The 19,577-nt window shown below is 46.5% G+C and overlaps 1 protein-coding gene across 5 annotated transcripts; it reads right to left on the reverse strand.

The window, feature by feature from the left end:
* Positions 1-2,171: 2,171 nt before the first annotated feature.
* MLF2 (myeloid leukemia factor 2) lies at positions 2,172-12,548 on the reverse strand. Of its 5 annotated transcripts, none has more exons than XM_073311562.2 (9): positions 12,297-12,546; positions 11,686-11,760; positions 11,355-11,481; positions 10,850-10,885; positions 9,143-9,196; positions 8,573-8,698; positions 7,525-7,684; positions 7,204-7,444; positions 2,172-2,812 (listed from the first exon to the last, which is right to left on the reverse strand). In XM_073311562.2, the coding sequence occupies exons 2-8, from the start codon at positions 11,733-11,735 to the stop codon at positions 7,266-7,268; spliced, it is 732 nt and encodes a 243-aa protein (XP_073167663.1). In that variant the 5' UTR covers positions 11,736-11,760; positions 12,297-12,546; the 3' UTR covers positions 2,172-2,812; positions 7,204-7,265. The 5 variants fall into 5 exon arrangements, with proteins under 5 accessions (XP_073167663.1, XP_073167681.1, XP_073167674.1 ...); XM_073311580.2 differs by lacking the exon at positions 2,172-2,812 and adding an exon at positions 5,811-6,437 and having other exon boundaries at positions 7,567-7,684; positions 12,297-12,548; XM_073311573.2 differs by lacking the exon at positions 2,172-2,812 and adding an exon at positions 5,811-6,437 and having other exon boundaries at positions 12,364-12,546.
* Positions 12,549-19,577: the final 7,029 nt, after the last annotated feature.

Below are 19,577 nucleotides of genomic sequence, written 5' to 3' on the forward strand. Positions count from 1 at the left end.
GGCTCTCAGCACCCCCACTATACAAATTGTTCCAGCATCCCTGCCTCATTTTATGGATCATGCAAGTTCCCTCCCTGCTGGGAGGTTGTAAGGTTCATTAATTAGTGCCTGTAAAGTATCTTTGAAGATGTCACTTCAGCTGACCCTGTCTTCAGGGTTCCAATTTGCTTTTCATTATCAACGCAGTTTTGACTCTCCTGTAACTTCCTCCAAAATTTCTTTTCTACTGCCAATTTCTCCTACATTTTGTACAGAGAGAGGTTTCATCTATGCTAGAAAACCGTACTGACTTAACTGGATTGATTTAAAAACTAATGATCAAATTAAGCTAAATTTATATACACAAGGCTGACCAATACAAGTGTGTTTACATGAGCAGTTTGCACTAGTTTCACAAGATCTATTTGAGTTAAACCAGTGCAACCTTCTAATCTAGTCAAGTGCTTTGATAAGGGGTATGAGGGTTGGTTTGTTTTTTGCTACTTTCAGAAAACAGTTTTTTTTAAGAGAGTTTGGGTCACAAATTCAGTCTGGCACCTTCCCATCAGGTCTGTGGGATACGAACACCTCTTAGTATGTTGTCAACCAAACTTGTGATCGCATCAAAAACCAATCTTCGGTTTATTTGACAAGCCTGTTTTCCACAAAACCATGTCAACTGACATTGCCATCCTCTAGTTCTTTACTGATTACATGCCCTGTCAGTCTTTCCATTATTTTCCCTGGGATCAGTGTTGGCATGGCTCATAATTACCTGGTTCATCTTATTTACCCTTTATAAATATGTCCACATTAGTTTTTTCAGTTCACTGGAATTTCCCCAGTGTTCCAAGATATGTTAAAAATCAACAATAATGGTTCAAAGAGCTCCTTGGACAATTCTTTGAATGCTCTTGGGTGCAAGTTACCCTGGCCCACGGATATAAATATATTTAACTTTCGCGGTTGCTGTTTAACATCCTCACTAGTTACTGGTAAAGAGTATTCCATTATCACTGTGAGATATGAATACATCATTTAGCTTCTTCCCGGAAAAATATTTGACCAATTCTGCCTTTTCTGCATCATGATGGATAATTTTCCCATCCATATAGACTAGGAATTTGTTTGTTCCTGACATATTTAAAGCATTCCTTTTTATTGTCATTAATGGAACTGGACCCAGATTCCCCCCATCCCCCCTGATACCTTTAGCGTCCCTTATTGTCAACATTTTCTAATTGCTGATTTTTACTCATTACTTTCAGCTTTCCCATTTTGCCATTTTTAATATAAATGCCTTTTTAATTGCTTCTTTCACCTCCCTTTTTAACCAGTGAGAGTTTTTTTAAATCAAAGAATCCTTTCAGGATTGCAGAACTGTAGGGGGTTTGTTTGGTGGGGGAGACATCTAATAAAGCTTTTAATTCCAATGATCATTCAAATTTTTATGTTAAATATTTCCTTATGCTCAGTTTTGCTCATGATTGTTCTTAGCTTTGGGAAACTGGCCTTTTTAAAGCACTGAGGGCTTGTCTACATTACCCGCTGGATCAATGGGCAGCGATTGATCCAGCGGGGGTTGATTTATCGCGTCTAGTCTAGACATGCTAAATCGACCTCTCCATCGATTCTGGTACTCCACTGGAGAGAGAGGCGCAGGCGGAGTCAATGGGGGAGCCTCAGCAGTCGACTCACTGCAGTGAAGACACCGCGGTGAGTAGATCTAAGTACATCGACTTCAGCTACGTTATTCACGTAGCTGAAGTTGCATAATTTAGATCAATTCCCCCCCACACACCCCAGTGTAGACCAGACCTGAGTATATATATTACTGGACAGGACTATATTCTATTTGCATATAGCAAATGTGCTCTGAGCTTGTATTACTTTGCCCCTCTCGTTCTGCCAGTGTTTCCAACTCACTCGCTATACCTTCTTCCATACTGCCTGCAAGGATTTCCTAATTTCTCTATGCCAGACCCCTGCCTTCTCCTCATTCCAGTCCCTCTTGCAAATCCGTTTCTTCTGTGAGGCCAAGAAACGCCACTAGCCTGCATCACTGTAATACCATCCCCAACCCACTTTAAAAGGGTCAGCCAAGGTGGAGGGAAAGGGGAGTCACTCCCGTTTTTACTTCTTTCCGGTGAATAATGATGGCCTGGAAGGGGTCTCTTGACCCAATAACCAAAGTGGAGTTTTTTTATTATTTTTATTTATTTGCTTGATTTTAGAAATCTCACAAATGTCAAATCTCATCTTTACTGAATTTGTTGGATGTCTCAGAAATGTGGATCAGGCACTTTTGCAGCCCTTCACTGAAGGGTCCGAGTATGAGATCTTTAACAGAGAACTTTTCTGCCAAGTGCACATTCAGGTTAAACAGACATGAACAAAAATCAAAAGTGTCAGAGCTGGTATAGGCACAAAAGTTGTACTGGTCTAACTAAAACTCGGTTTTTAAACTAGTGCAAACTCAGTTTACTTATGACAGTTTAGCCTGAGTCTATCTGGGCTTGTCTACACAGAAAGTGGAACAAAAATAAGCATATTGGTTGTAATTCACACCTTCAGTTATTTCTGTAGAAGTCTGAGTGGATGCTCTTCATTTGATTAAGGATGTCCTATTTCAATTACGTAACTTAAACTGGTAAATTTAATATAATAAAATTATAATAATTGTATTCTGAAATGAGTTTCCCCACCTTCCCTGTTACTCACCTAGTAAAAGATGTGAATTACAGCAGATTTCATTCTTTTGGTTCCCATTTGGATATAGACAAACCCTCTCTTTTCCTGGCCTTCTCTGTATGGCACAGCAGCAGTGACTTAACTAGAAATGTGAATTCAAAACAATATAATTAGACCAGCACCAACTCCAACATGAATATTCTTATTTCATCTTAAAACAGACATTGTGTTTTAGCTTAAATTAATTTAGGAATCAGTCTAAACTAAACTGCAGTAAGCTTATTCAACCAAAATTAAGAGCATTCACCCAGGGGTTTGCACCAGTCACCTAAACTCCTTTAAAACCTGACTTAAATCAACCTGCTGCAGCTTTCTCGTGGAGCTTTGTCTGTCTCTCCATGATGTTTCATATTCTTTTCATTTCCCCATAGTCCATCAAGCCCCTGACTGAGAAATGTTGCCAAGCCTGGAACAATGCCAGCCTGGAGCAGCTGAGGAGGCTCCTTCAGCAGAGCCCAGAGCAACAGGTAAAGAATCAGGCACTAGGGTTGGGGGATCTGAAAAGTTGTCATGTTCCCACACTCCCTTATAAAACACAATCTTACACTGATGAGAGTTCAGAGGCTCATACAAAGGGGTGGGGGGAACTTCAAAACTACCAAGAGCCAGAAGCTTAAAATGTACTTCCTGAAATTCATTCACTGGCTATTACCAGCAGGAGAGTGGGTTTGTGTGTGGGGCGGGGGTGAGAAAACCTGGATTTGTGCTGGAAATGGCCCAACTTGATTATCATACACATTGTAAGGAGAGTGATCACTTTAGATAAGCTATTACCAGCAGGAGAGTGGGGTGGGAGGAGGTATTTTTTCATGCTTTGTGTGTATAAAAAGATCTTCTACACTTTCCACAGTATGCATCCGATGAAGTGAGCTGTAGCTCACGAAAGCTTATGCTCAAATAAATTGGTTAGTATCTAAGGTGCCACAAGTACTCCTTTTCTTTTTGCAAATACAGACTAACACGGCTATTACTCTGAAACCTGGTTAAAAAACGTAAGTAAAATTCCCTCTCTGGCTCCTTCTTTTCCTACAACATAGCACATTTTTCAAGCTGACCCCAGTTCCTTTTCTCCAGAATGCCAGAGCTCTGTCATGCCTAAAGAAGGCAGAGATCCTGGAGATGACAGTGCAGAAACTAGAGAGGCTCAAGAAACCAGGTAACTCCTTTAATAGGCTCCAGTCCCTCTCACCTCAGTGTGTGTGTGTGGGGGGGGGGGGGCGGGGGCACGCAGGTGGGGAGAGGAGTAGATAAAAGTTTGTGTTCCATAATTGGCCAGGTACACAGGTTGAATCCAGACAAAACTTGATTCCCTACTAGAAACAGACATACACACAAAGGGCCCAACTCCCCACTGTATTCCTCATTTTATGCCAGGAACTGTGCTGAAACAAGTTACTCCAGTGTAAAGCTGGAGAGTGATGCAGCAGGAAGCTGCCGTCTTGTTATTGTCCTTCCCTCCATTCCCTTTCAGGCTGAGGTTTGAATCCTTGACCAGGAGGAAGATATCAAATTTTGAACAGCTAGATAGAATGGGGGGGAGGGGGAGCAATGGAGGCCTAATATTAAGAAGCTTCAAAGCCTGACTCCCTCACTCTCCGCCTTCTCTCCTCAGGCACTGCTGCCTTCTCAGAGGATGGCCAGGAGTTTGCTGCTGGTTACCACCACTGCCCTAATGCTGTCAGTGCCTTCCTGAGCTCAGCTGGTTCTTTGGTGGATCACGACTTGAAGTCCCAGATCCCCCACAGGCTGCAACATACCATTGAGGCCAGGGCCACCACTGCTTTGGAATCCCCTCCCAAAGTCCAGCAGCCCCAAGGGGCTTTCTTGCTCTCCAATAAGCCACTCCCACCCTTCTTTGGGTAGCTCCCCCTTCCTTGCTGCCTCCAGGACCTGCCCTGATCTCACCAGATCTAAATTCCCACACCCTCCCTGGGGGGCACTTGTCTCACCTCCTTCCTCATGGCCACAGCTGCACCTCCCTCCTTCACTCTCCTGGACTCATCCAATGCTGCCAGTTATACCTCAGATGTGGAGACCCTGGTGAGCCCCACCTTAAGGGAACCAGACCCTGGTGCCTATCAGAACCAGATAGTAGACCAGAACAGAATGTGAGACCATGAGTGGCGCTGCCCTATGGAGCAAGGATCCAACAGACGCACAGCTGTAATGTGGGATAGTGTGAACACCCCGCACCTAGTTCTGAGGGACCTGCTTCTGCACCTTATTTCCAATGCACAGGTGATGCACAGAAAATGAGTCTCTTGCAAACTGCCCATTTCTGCAGCTGTACATGGCACTGAGTTTGCCAAACTGCATCTTACATTGGTTTTACCTGGTTCTGACTGAGACATTTCCACAGCTGATATGTATTGAGAAACTCAGCGTAAAGGGACTCCATGAGCCCGATTAACTGTGGCCTGATCCACTGGCTGCTCCAATTAATAATGTTTGCTGAGTCCCTGCCAGCGCCCAGGGCTGATATTTGTGCAACAAAGAGGTAGGGATTCTTCCTGAACTATTTTTACCAATAAGATCCTGTTGTAACAAGTTTGACGCTAAGTGAAGTATTATTTCTTTGATAGATGTGCCGCCTTGTAATTTCACCTTATCCCCCCATCTTAAGGGCAGGGAGATAAATAGATTAGCAATAGCCTCAAACAGCTTCAGCCTCAGATAGAAAGAGATTAACTGAAATAATCTCTGAATTAACTGAAATTAACTGTGCATGGACCCCAAGAGTCTTTTCATGTGAGCACAGAAGACCTGAAAGAGCAACCAGCCAATCTCATTCACTTGTGCGTGTTAAGTGAAATAATAGCATTTAAAACAAATTAGAGGTTTCTTGCTGTTGCTTTTTTACAATTTCCATCTTATAAATCATCGTCTCCCAAGTTAGTAAGAAGGTGGGGGGTGTGTGTGTGAAAAAACATGGTTGTCAGATTGAATCAACAAGGAAGTGAGGGGAAGGACAGGACAGCCACATAAGCGGTGCTAGGTTGAAAGGAAATGTTAGGGCAATAGTTCTGCAGCAGGCAATTCAGCTCCCTTAGAAGAGAGAAGGCAGAAACGACCCAACTCCATTTTCTTTACAGTTCTTGTTCCTTTATTCAGTAAACACCTAGTTACAAGTTTCACAAATCAAATTAAAAAAGGGGAGAGTTGACTGCAAATGGGGTTACATGGGCAGGGAGATACAGGCTGGTTCAGTTCTTGTTCCTCTCCCCCTCCCAAACACACTTCCTTCCATCTCACCATACCAGGAAGCAGGAGAGGAAGTGGGGGCTTTTGACCCAGTGAGGGGGATTAAGAATGGGGCAAGAAATTCTTCAACATGATCATTTCAGAAGGGACCAAATACCACTCCAGAACCAGCCCAACCAGGCGCAGGAAAGCTGGAAGGGACAGGAAGGACATGGTGATGACCCTTGTGTGCACAAATACTGGCAAAGGGAACTGAGCCAAGGGTGACTGGAAAAAGAGGAAGAGTTGGAGGGCGGGGAGGGGGAGGGAGAATTGAGGCAGGATAATAAATGTGTCCTTCGTACACCCATGAGGTCCCCAAACCACCCTGTAGCCCCCGCACTGGGTGAGAAGGAGAGCAGTGTGGAGGGTTAATCACTTTATTCAATTCTTAGAGGGTGGGGGTTAATATTAAATTTGAGAAGATTCCAAGCAGTGCTTTGTCATCAGAGTTTCACTGTCTGTACCTGAGAGGAGATGGAGAGAGGGAGAAGAGAAAGAGAGAGAATGCAAGTTACAGAGGTATAAATAAAGGGGTGGTACAGAAGGTAAAACCAAGCACTGTAATTTAAAATTCAGCAAGAGAAACTGATCAGATAAATTAATAAATCCTTAGCACTAAATTTTGGATTTAACCCAGTAAACTCAATTCAGAATGCTGGGAGGAAGGAAAAACCCAGCACTTCTCTACTGAATCTAGACTTGAGTTGATCTCATGAGAGTTTGGTTTCACTTGTAAATAGACAGTTCCTGCAGACAGGCTTCAACTTCAATTTAGTGACATTTTTGACCACTATCTCCTTGGCTCCCCAGATGCTGCTTCCCCATTTCCTTGCACATTTAAACCCACATCTGTTTGCCTGATAGTGAGGGAAGACAGCTACTCCCACACAATCCAGGGTGCAAGAGGCACAGACTTCCCAAACTGTGTCCACAAGATAGACAGAAAAATGAGGGGAACCATGTTCTGATACTCCCACACTATCAGCCCCAAACCAGTATCTGAAGTGACTCAGGCTGGAGCCACTCACCCTGTTTTGGATGTTGGCAAAGATGAGCTGCCAAAGAGGAAGCTTCCTGCTAGACCCTAGAGCATGTTCCCCTTCTCCAACTGACACCCCCAAGTGGCTCACATGGAGGCCCTGCACCCCATGCTGAGGGTAGTGAAAGTGAGGTTCAAAAGGAGTGAGGCAGCCATACAATGGGGGGAGTGGAGAGGACAATTAGACTTACAAGAGAGAGTAGGTGGATTTGGGGGTGACCATGCTGCACCCCCCCCAAAGTCTGCTCCAGATTCACCAGTCGTATCGGCGGGCCTGTCTGGATGGGGAATCCTCAGGGCCCTGGATAGCAAGATGTGTCCCCTCAGACCGGCGGCCACTGCTGCTCTCGTGACGCCGATAACCCAATCCTCGCTGTGGCCGGAACCGGGATGTTTCTCGCCTCCATTCATCATCAAATGCAGCTGCATCACCTACATAAGGAAAGAGAACAGTAGGCTCAATGGGAAGGCAGTCCAGGATTTGGGAGCCCCAGGCAGCAAGGAGCACTCACTCTCATCCAGGTTGATGTACTCCTGCCTCTCCTCCTGGTCACCTGTGCGATGGTTCCGTGAGCGCTGCATGATGTGGGCTCTCTCCCGGATGTGGTGCCCAATTGACATCTGCTCCAGGCCACTGTTTGAGTCCCGCACAGTCCGTCTTGTTTCACGGATCTGGGTGCAGAGTGTAGTGCAGTGTCAGTCCCTCACCTGTCCCCCACAACCCTATTTAGCACCCCTCATTTCCTCCCTGCAATATTGTTCCCCTCCCTAGCCTTCCAACAGAATCACTGTTTTTCTCTCCACTACTTCCAAAGTGAAACATCATCAACAAGGGAAAAACAAATCCTTCATGTAGCCCTGGGCACGACCCCACTAGTCCCTCACTGAGTCACATAATTTCCCCAGATCTTTGATTCACCCCTATGCAAAAATGCATCAAACATAAGCTGCTTGTCTTCAGTTTGAATGCCCTTCACAGTCAATCCCCACAAAACTTCTCTCTCATTCACTACCAAGCTGTCAATGCTCACCTTCAGTGGGCCCATGATGCCAGCCTCCATCACCCACTTGTTAAATTTTCAAACAAGCAACTTTGTGCTTTCTCCTATGCTGCCCTCACACTTGGGAGGTGCTCCCCATAAACATCTGCAAAACTACCTCATTATCCACTTTCAAATTCATCCTCTGCCATGATGCCTACAAAAAACTTGACAACGGTTAAACTGCTGGTGCGTAGAGATCACAGCCTACCATGCTAATCAAATTTGTCTTTGTCTACTTATACCCCTCCCTCATCCAAAATGCATCCATCTCTTGTGTTATACTTAGATTGTATAGATTTTTGGGGCAGGGACTGTCTCTTGTCCTGTGTCTCAACTGCACCTAGCACAATAAGGTCCTGGTCCATGACTAGGTCTCCTAGGTGCTATGGTAACACAAATAATAAAATGCTCTGGGTAGTCAGTGCCATACAACTAAATGTAGCAGATCCCCAGAAAAAGCAGCTGCCTGTGATGTCCTGCCCCTCACTGGGTGCAGGAGCAGCAGCTTCCTTCTCACCCCGCCAGGTGCAGAGCGCGTCTCCGAGGTCTCATGATAGACTTTGGGGCCATCACCCAAGTTGGAATAGGAGATGACAGTTGAAGAAGAAAACGTTTGGCAGTTGGCACCACTTGTCATGTGCTCCTGGTGAGGGAAAGTAAGGAAAAAAAAAAAGAAAGAAAGAAAAAAGTCAGCTGCTCCTATGAGCTCCTCCCCCCACCATTCATCTTGGTTTCTTTTTGATAAAAGGGGGGGCATCCTCTTCCCTTTCACACCCACCTCTCTCCTTTCCATTACTCCCCACCCCATTCCTTCTGCTCCGTAAGTGAGGGGGACAATCCCTGCACACCCTTCCCACTGCCTCATCTTCTCTGCATGGAGGGGCTGCTCCCTCATGTTCCATGTTGCTCCAAACGTATAGGCAATGCCATCTTTACTGCTCGGGAAGGAACAATGTCATGGGAGCAGCAGTAGCCCTTGTGGAGGAGGTGAAAAACAGGAGGCTCTAGGTGGCAACTGATTACCCAGGATGGCAGCGGTGATATCAGTGCATGCCTGTCAATGCAAAGTGTTGAGGAAGGTTCTTACCACATTTCCAATCATATCGTTCATCATCCCAAACATGTCCATGAAGCCACCTGCCTGGGAGGAGGGGAGGAACAGAGTCAGGTGGGAAGAGAACAGAGGGAGAGGAGACAAGTGAATGCACTCACAAAGACACATGGAAGCTGCTCTAGGAGAATAAACGAGAGTTCCCGACCCCTCACCCTATCAGAAGGCCAGGCTATGGTAATAGAACTGCACAGTGCTCACCCGTAACATCGACCCTTTGTCCCCAAGATCTCATTCTAAGCTCTTCAACTCCCAGAAGCTTGGGATGGGATGGGTTATCTCACTCTTGGCCTGAATCCCCCAGCTTTGATTTGGCTCACAGAAAGATAGGGTCACAACACTAGATCAGCCCAGTATCTTGTTTCTGATGTAGTATCTGGTCCTGGCTACCAACTGAAGGTAAAAGAAACCCCTTAGTGGAAATTGTGAAACAGCCTGTCCCTATGGGAAGCTACTTCCTCATTTATGCCACTCAGTGTGGGACTTCTGTCTTCTATTACTTTTCTTGATCTAACGTAACTATGGATGTTCTCATTTTCTATAAAAATGTCTAGTCATTTTTGATATCCTAGGGCCGAGTTCCACAAATTAATCATGAAATATACAAAAGAAGTTTGTCTTTTGTCAGTTTCAGATGTGCTGCCTTTCAATGTAATTGAATAGTCTCTCATTCTTGTAGTAGGAGAAAGGTAAATTATGTGCTCTTATTTATCCTCTCTCATCTATTTTTCATCTCTTCTCTAACAGAAACAGTCCCAATCTTTTCAGTCTTTCTTCATATGGAAATCTTTAGGTTTCTGATGACTTTTGCCACCCATGACTGAACTCTCTATTTCTGCTATGTCCTTTCAGAGAGAGGGTGACCAGAAGAACACAGTGTTCCAGGTAAGGGCATCCCACTGATTTATGTAATGACATTGGAATAGCTGCAGTATTATTTTCCATCCTATTCCTGGGCATCCTAATGTTTTGTTGGCTTTTTTGACAGCCTCTACCCATTGAGCAGAGGCTTTCATTAAGCCTCCTTAATGGTGCCCAGATCTTCTTCCTGATTTGTTATAGTCCCCGACTCAGATTTATCACCTAGCCTTGGAATCCAAATCTCAGCCCTCTCTCTCTCTCTGTGAACTCCATGCAGATTGCTTGTATGGGGGTTTCAGGGTCATACCTGAAAGAGCCACAGTTCTGCCTGCTCTTCCTGGTAATCAACCATCCCATTTCTATTATTTGTTGTATTACAGTAGCACCTTGAGGCCCCAACTGAGCTCAGAGTTCCTCTGTGCAAGACCCTGTGCAACCATTTAATAAGAGACAGACTCTACTCCAAACAGACAAAGTGCTGGAGGGGGACACATAAGCACAGAGAGGTAAAGTGACCTCACTAAAGTCACACTGAGGGTCATTGAAAGCCATGAGTTGAATCTAGGCCTCCTACCCACTGGCCCACACCCTATTAAGGTATTTTCCTATGAGCTGGGGTTTGCCCTGGTATCCATGTTCCTTCCCCATTCCCTGTACTGTGTTTGTTGACATGCTCACCTAGAGGTGGCTGCATTGTAGCGCTGCTGAATATGTGGAGCACATGAAGAACTTGGGGATAAAGTGACCTATTGGGGAGCTGTAAATCTGGATGTTACACTTTGGGGAAGGCCCCAGAGCTGCACAGAGAAACTGAAGCCTTACCATTCCCAACATTCCAAAGGGTGAGATGGCTCCTGCCTGCAGGGGGCAACAGAGAAACACAAAAAAATTAGGAGGGATCCACTCATTGTCCAAACCCAGGACCCTTTCCCTTTCACAAGAAATAGAAGGAAACAAAAGACCCAGGCCTACCAAGTGGCCAAAGGGTTTAACAGACATTGCTCCATAAACTCCTGCATGTCCCCCCCTGCCCACAAGGTGCAGGTGGGGAAAGAAGTGACATTTTCAAACCTATTCTGGTGATATTAATTTAGGCTCTGCAAAATGACACTTATCTTCCATCACCCCAAGACACTGATGCCCTGGCATAGAGTAGATTGGAGGGAAGCATGTGAAGTAAAGGGATATAACACCCGTGTTCTAGGGAACTAATTTTCCTTCCCCCACTTCCTGCAAAGAAGAGAACTGCCCCATCCTAACCACGTGGGAAGGTGAGGGAAGTCAGAGGGCAAAGAGACTCTACAACTATACTCAGCATCCCCTTTACCTGCATCCTGCGACTGGCCTGACGTGCCCCAGGCATGGTCCCATCAGTTATGCTGAGGAAGGGGCTGTATGCAAAGCCTCCAGAAAGCATGCGGTTCATGTGCTGACGGTGAATAGCAAAAGGGTCCCTGGAGGGGATCAACAGGGAGAGGAGACCTTAGGAGGCAGAGTCCCAGATAACCCACCAGCCCTGACTCCGTCCCCTGATCTAACCCTGACCCAACTTCCCTCTGAGAGTGAGAAATACAACCTGTGAGTCCTGTCATATAGTCTTCCCTAATCTATTTGAACCCACTTCCCCCCCCCCCGATAAATTTGGGGGTCATACGCACATCGTAAACATGGGGTCCTCTGGTTCTCCATCCCTCATGAACCGGAACATACTTCCTTCAGATCCGGGGAGGGCTCTGCAAACAGGGAGCCTGAGTGAACATAAGCAAGCTGGGGCCACAGGGCATGACCCCTTCTCTTTTCATACCAATATGTATTCACCAGCTCATGCAACCCTCCCTCTTGCACCAGGTCCTGTGGGTAGCAGAGCAATCTCTACAGATGCCTCTGGCAGGTCAGCTCAACCAATAGGAGCCCTTTCCCAAACTACCCCTCCCCCGACAGGGAATATAACCAAATTGCCGTCTCCACAGCCCCCCGCCAGCCTCCTTATCGCTTACCTGCCCCGCACAGACACTTCACCCCTGGCCCCCAGGGCAGGGACAGGCGCCCCCCGTTCACACGAGGACGCCCAAAGGTGCGGAGGCACCAGGCCGGCCCGGAGCGTCACTACTTACCCCAGCGCAGATACAAGCGCTCCTCGCCCTGCAGGCAGCCCCCACCCCCAAAGGCGAGCACGAGCCGGGCCCCCAGCCTAGGCAGCCTCCTCTCCCACCGCTCCTCCTGTAGACTGCAACCCCCCGGCCCCGCATCCCGCCTGCCACCCGCCCACCTCACGCTCCCCTGCCTGGCGGGGTGTCCGCCGCTCGCTCCCGCAGGCCTTCCTCCGCCACGGGCACCTGGCAGCGCAGCGCCCGCTCAAGCGTCCGCTCCCATCTAGCCCCGGAGCCCGCCTGCTCCCCGCGCGGCCTTCGCGGAGGGTGCGCTGGGGGAAGGGGAGCTGGGAGCGCGCTGCCCTCCGCCGCCGGGCGCTGCCAGCCCGCACCAGGGCCTGGCCAGGAAGTGAGGTCGGCCCGGCGCGCCAGCGCCTCCCCGCGGCCGCAAAGCGCAGCGCAGCCCGGCCGGCGCTGGAAGAGCTCCGCTGGGCCAGAGGGCGGGCGAGGGGCGGCGGGGGGTGGGAGCAGAAGCGAGGGGCACAGTGGTGGGGAGGGGATGGTTATAACCATCGCCCTGCACAGCGCCAGGGGGCCCCGGGAACCCGTCCCGGGGGAGGGGGGGTATAACAATAGAAGGTCTGAGGCGGGGCGTGATACCCTTAATGGCCCGTGGGCTCCTTTTGTTGTGAGGCTGCTAAGGAAATGGCTGCCAGCAGCCTGGCTTCAGCTCCCGTCACCTGAACGGGGAGGAGCCGCCTGCATTGGGCCGGGCCCGCGCATGGTGCAGTGCACACGGGGGAGCAGCAGGGGTCTCCCTCGCGCCACACATTCAGAGCTGCGCGTTGGGGGCCTGCGGAGGCGAGAGAGTGATTGAAGGCTGCAGCTGCTGCTTTCCGTCTTCTGCGCTCGGCGGGCTCCCCGAGCTGCGGCTGTAGCCTTGCTTGCCAGCCCGGCCCGAACGTACACGGCCTTTCTTGCTCCCGTGGGAGGATGGCTCGGATGGCTCTTGGGGGCTCCTTTGGGATCCACCCGGTTCTAGTTTTCTAGGCGTGGTGACCATTTTGGCCCATGTCCGCTCCAGCAGAGCAGGCTGAGCTGGGTCCAGCCGGCGCTGCTCTGTAATTCCCGCACCTCTCTGCTCTGCCACCTGTTTACCACCTTTCGAAGACTTTGCTGCCCGGGAACCCAGAGTCTCAAGTACTGACTTTTGCTTCCGCCTCTTACCACTTCCTGCATCTGCTGAAGGAGGGGGATGCACAATCGCGTTAATTTAGCCTGTTCCCCCTCCCAGTGCCTCTCATCCGTGGAGACCTGCAAGCCACATGCCCTGTCTCATCATTGCTGCTGTCTACCTTCCTTGCCACACATCTAGCCTTCTTTTTGAATGGTGAACACCAGAACTGGACACGCTGTTGCAGCAATGGTTGCACCAGTGCCAAATAAATATATTTACCAAATATAGAGGTAAAATAACCTCTTTGCTTCAACCTGAAATTCCCATTTGTGTCATCTGCCCCACCACTCTGTTCTCCATACCTGGCTGGCATGCACCCTGACTGACACCCAACAATCCTGCCCTTCCTCCCCCCACTTCTCAGAGCTCTCTCTCTCCATACTTTTCTGAATGTGACACACTCATACATGCTACACATCCCCATACCTTTTCATTTGAAAATCTGGTCACCCTATGTGGCTTTGGGAGGTACAGACAACAAACTCTTTGGCAGCACAATAAAGGAGGGGATGGGGCAGGGGGGTTGAAATGCATCATTTGGCTCAGTGACTTCCCAGTGCCAAACCCAAAGAGACCATTTCCCCATTCAAAACTGCATGCAGTGGTGGGTAGTTTCAACACCTTCTCTTTGTTCATGCTAGCAGAATGCAGCCTCCATGAAAATAGGAACAAGACCAGAAATCTGCCCTGAACTATTATTACAGACAGATAGATGGATGAACAGTGCCTCTCAAATGTTCTTGACCCCATAAGTTTTCTCCCCACATTGTGGGTTTGCTACAATCTCACTTTAAAATGGGATGTCAGCTGCTACCAATGGTTTGTGCCTAGATCTATGCAAATATATGGAAAGTTATGCAAATATTAAACTCTCCTTTTTTGTTGTTCCATGCATAGTATGGAAGTTTTTATTGAGCCATTTTTGAGTTGTTGCTGAGAAAGACATGTCTTTTTTAAAAAAAAAAAAAAGTCTTAAACTACTCAACATTGTGTTTTCTTTTCACTCAGAAAAAACCTTGAGTTAGTTCAAAATCTGCAAAACATCAGTAACAAACACATCAAATCACCTTGGGAGGGAAAGACATCAAGAACAGGAGAGGACTCAAAAGGAAATGTACAAATGTGTTTGTCCCCGACCATACTCATGACACATATGTCTACACATGCACACGTTTCATGTATGCACACATGATACAGATGTGTGCATACATGACACACATACGAATACTTACACCCTGATATACATGCACACACAAAACACATGAAGAGACTGCACACATGCAATACACTTGCCCACCTCCAAGCACACACATATACATGTATACAAATATAAATGAATGCAAATATACCACTCTCCCACACATACCAACACATAAAACAAATGACATACAATTTAACGTGCACACAAAAATACACACATGCAATATTCACTCAACACATGCTTGACAAGCCTGCTGCAGTTTCCACGATATGCATCTGAAGAAGTGAGCTGTAGCTCACGAAAGCTTATGCTCTAATAAATTGGTTAGTCTCTAAGGTGCCACAAGTCCTCCTTTTCTTTTTGCGAATACAGACTAACACGGCTGTTACTCTGAAACAAACAAGTGTGCAGCTCAAGAACATGCACACATACACAACATACAGAGAAAATCCACATATACTCTACATGTATGCACACACCCCATATTTTATTCCCAGAGACAGCTAGCTCATATATCCTCAGCTTTGCTTGTGTGCCAAGGACATAAGACCCTAAAAGGGAGAGAAATATTCTGCTGCATTTACAAAGCCAGCCTGAAGAAGAGACTGGAGTTCCCATGCAATACAGAGCCTTAAAATCCATGGGAAAGTGAGTGATATCTGTACTCAGCACTGTGGATTTTTCATGGATTCCAAGGTCAGAAGGGACCATTGTGATCATCTGGTCTGACCTCCTGTATTACACAGACCATAGAACTTTCCCAAAGTAATTCCTAGAGCATATCTTTTAAAAAAACATCCAATCTTAATTTTTAAATTGTCAGTGATGGAGAATCCCCCACAACCCTTGGTAAACTGTTCCAATGATTAATTATCTTCACTGTTAAAAATGTATGCTTTATTTTCTGTTTGAATTTGTCTAGCTTTAACTTCCAGTTACTGGATCATGTTATATCTTTCTTTGCTAGACTGAAGAGCCCATCATTAAATATTTATTCCCCATGTAGATACTTATAGGCTTTAATCAAATCACTCCTTAACCTTCTCTTTGTTAAGCTAAATAGATTTAACTCCTTCAGTCTGTCACTAGAAGGCAGGTTTTCTAATCCTTTCATCATTCTCATGGCTCTTCTCTGAACCCTCTCCGATTTATCAACATCCTTTTTGAATCGTGGACAGCAGAAGTGGACACCCTATTGCAGCAGCAGTCGCACCAGTGTCAAATACAGGGGTAAAATAACCTCTCTTTTCCTACTTGACATTCCCATTTATGCATCCAACCATTGCATTAGCCTTTTTGGCCTTAGCCTCACTCTGGAAGCTCATGTTCAGCTTCCAAATCTTGTTCAGAGTCACTGCTTCCCAGGATAGAATCCTGCGTTGTCTAAGTATGGCCTATATTGTTTGTTCCTAAAGGTATACATTTACATTTAGCCATGTTAAAACACACGTTGTTTGCTTGCACCCAGTTTACAAAGTGATCCAGATCACTGTTTGAGTGATCTGTCCTCTTCATTATTTATCACTTCTCTCAATTTCTGTGTCATTTGCAAACTTTATTAGTGATAATTTTATGTTTGCTTCTAGGTTATTAATAAAAATGTTAAATAGTGGAGAGCCAAGAACTAATCCTTGTGGGACCCCACTAGAAACACACACACTTGATGATGGTTCCCCATTTACAATTACTTTTTGAGACTGATCAGCTAGCCAGTTTTTAATACAGTTAATATCATTCTAATTTTTTAATTAAAATGTCATTCAGTACCAAGTCAAATGCCTTACAGAAGTTTAAGTATATTACATCAACACTGCTCCTTTTATCTACCAAACTTGTAATCTCATCAAAAAATATATCAAGTTAGTTTGAGAAGGTCTATTTTCCATAATCCCATATTGATTGGCATTAATTATATAACCCTCTTTTAATTCTTTATTAATTGAGTCCCATATCAGTTGCTCCATTATCTTCTCTGGGATCAATATCAGACTAACATGGTTATAATTAGGGCTCTGTGTCCGTCACGGAAGTCACGGATTCCATGACTTTTCGTGACCCTGCTACAGCGGCCCCCGGCCAGAGTGGCCCCGGGCAGCAGTCCCTGGCCAGCTGATAGCCCCAGGTGCCTCCCTCCCAGCAGCCTTCTCCTGAGAGGCTCCCCCAGCAGTGTCCCCATCCCTGATTTAATCAGAGGTATTTTTAATATAAATCACGGACAGGTCACTGGCTGTGAATTTTTGTTCATTGCCCGTGACCTGTCCATGACTTTTACTAAAAATACCCATGATTAAATCATAGCCTTAGTTATAATTACCCAGGTCATTCTGTTTACCCTTTTTAAAAATTGGCATATTAGCTTTCTTCCATTCTTCAGTGTTCCAAGACTTATTCAAAATCAATATTAATGGTTCAGTGAGCTCCTCAGCCAGCTCTCTTCAAACACTTGAATGAAAGTTGCTCTGGAACTGCTGATTTTAAAATGCGAAATTTTAGTAGCTGCTCTTTAGATACTAGTGGAATAGAAAGAGTGTTATATCATATGACTACATCATCAGTTTTTTCCCTAAATGCAGAACAGAAATATTTATTGAACACACCGGCCTTTTCCCCATTACATTAGGTGCTGACTCCCTGGGTGCTCCAGGGCTGGAGCACCCACGAAAAAAAAATACTGTGTGCTTAGCATCCATGGGTAGCCAAGCGTCCCTCCCTCCCCCCTCCTGCCCGCCGCAGCATGCAGGAGGCGCTGGGAGGGAGGAGGAGAGGTGATGGGGTGTGCTTGGGGGAGGGGTGGAAAGGGGCAGGGCAGGGACGGGAAGATGTGGGGCAAGGGTGGAGGCTTGGGGGAAAGGGTGGAGTTGGGGCAGGGCCTCGGGCTGAGCAAGGGTTGAGCACCTCCAAGGAAAATTAGAAGCCGGCACCTGTGTCCATTACTATTGATAATTCTACCATTTCCATCTAGTAATGGACCAGTACCTTTGTTAGGATTCTTCTTGTTCTTAATATACTTAAAACTCTCTGTTTTATTCTGAACTTGCTGGCCATAGATTTCTCCATTTGTCCCTTTGCTTCCTTTGTCAATTTTCTACATTTCCTAGCATCTGATTTATATTCATTACCTTCCCCTTTCTTCCAATTGTTATATATTATTTTTTATAGCTGCATTCACTTCTCTAAACCAGGTGAGTTTTTTAACTAATACAGCCTTCTTCCTTGATCATGGGAGTGTGGCTTTTGGGGCATTTAGTAAAATATTCTTCAAGAATTCCCAATTATAATTCACATCTTTTCTGATTAAATACTTTCTCCCAGCTGATCTGGCTCATAATTGTTTTAAACTTTGTGAAATTTACCTTTTTAAAGCACCAAGTATCTATATCACTAGTCTGGACTTCTATCTGTTTGCACATTATCAAGTCATGATAACCCAAGTTACCATTAATTTTTAGTTCTGTGATTAGTTGGTAAGGTCTAATTTAGAATTCCCCCATGTTGGGTGCAACACTTCTTGAGACAGGAAATAAGGCATAATTTTTTAACAGTGAGATTAATTAACCATTTGAACACTTTACTTGGTGTTCTTGGTGGATTCTTCATTATTGACCATTTTAGAATCAAGACTGGATGTTTTTCCAAAAAGATCTGCTCTTGGGATTACTCTGGGGAAACTCTATGGCTAGATGATCAGAGTGGTTTCTTCTGGCCTTGGAATCTATGAATGTGTGTGCATGTGCATGGAATGCACGTTTGTGAGTATACATGAATTTGTATATGTGTGTGTTTGTTGGTATATGCATGTGTTTGGGGTATGTGTGTATATGTTTTTGAGTGTTTGGCAATGTGCATGAGCATTCAGCCAGGGAAAAAAGAGTGCAGTGTTTGTGTTGCTTGATGAGAAGTGCCAAGTGTGGCAAAAGGGATATGTATTTTCATTAGGAACAAGACTCACAAACCTCTCATGCAGGGGCCACAAAACTATCATCTGGAAACAACTTCCACGGAAGAGGGTTAGAACCAGAGCCCTACCAGCGAAAGGCTCTGTATCTTCTAACCTGATCTCTGGAGCCCTGCATGACACAAAATTTGTAACCGCATCCGATCTGCAAACATGGTCCAGAGGTACCTGCAGATTTTCAGGGATCTACTGATCTCCCTGAAACAGGCAGTCTCCTTGCCTGAGATACCAGGGCCCTCAAGGTGAAAGATTCTGTATGTTACTCCCTGATATCACTACCCCTGAGCTGGGACCAGAATAGAACTGACATCCTAGAGGCAAACAGTTCTTGGGAGTCTGGGTTAAAGACCGCCAGCAAGTGTAACACTCTGCGAGACAGCAGGTGTCAATGCTGCACACGGTATCCAGAGACTCTTGCTGACACTGTATTCTGTTTCATGCCTGCGGTTAGCTTTGAGCTCAAGCTGTTACTTTAATTAGCGGCCCTGCTTCCCCCCTGCAGGTAGGAGAGACCCTAGGAGTGCTGTTCTACACAGACCCCCCTGTTGTAGCCCCTTAGCACTCACTCCCCGTCCACAACCAGGGACAGAACCCAGCTACCCAGGGCCCCCCTCCCACCCCAGAGGCAGGAAACCCAAACCCCGCCCCGGTTGTCACAGTAACTGCCCTCCCCGTCCGGACCCGATGGCCTCTTTCCGTTCTCTTCTGCTTTACGCCTTTTCCCCATTGCAGAGAATTGTTTCCAGCAGCCAATGAGAAGCCTGTTACCAAGAGAAGAGCTCATTTGAATTATCCAATCACATGCCCGCCCATTGGTCCCTCCTTATATGGGGTTTTGGAAGCCGCTTCTCCCCTCCCCCAGCTGCCCCACACCCCACCCTCTGAGCGCGGGAAAAACACCCCTCGCCCTGCCTGGTTCCCGCGCAGGAGTGCTGTGTCCCCGGCCCGGCTCCTCCCTGGCGGGACTTGGGCGGCGAGGGGAAGGGGAGGAGCGAGCGGGGAAGGGGTTGGAAAGCCTGGGAACAGTGCCAGGCGGGGGCGGGGCGTGCTGGGAGCGCGGGCTGCTG

The sequence above is a fragment of the Lepidochelys kempii genome, chromosome 1, assembly GCF_965140285.1.
Source record: "Lepidochelys kempii isolate rLepKem1 chromosome 1, rLepKem1.hap1, whole genome shotgun sequence".
Taxonomy (NCBI): Eukaryota; Metazoa; Chordata; order Testudines; family Cheloniidae; genus Lepidochelys; species Lepidochelys kempii.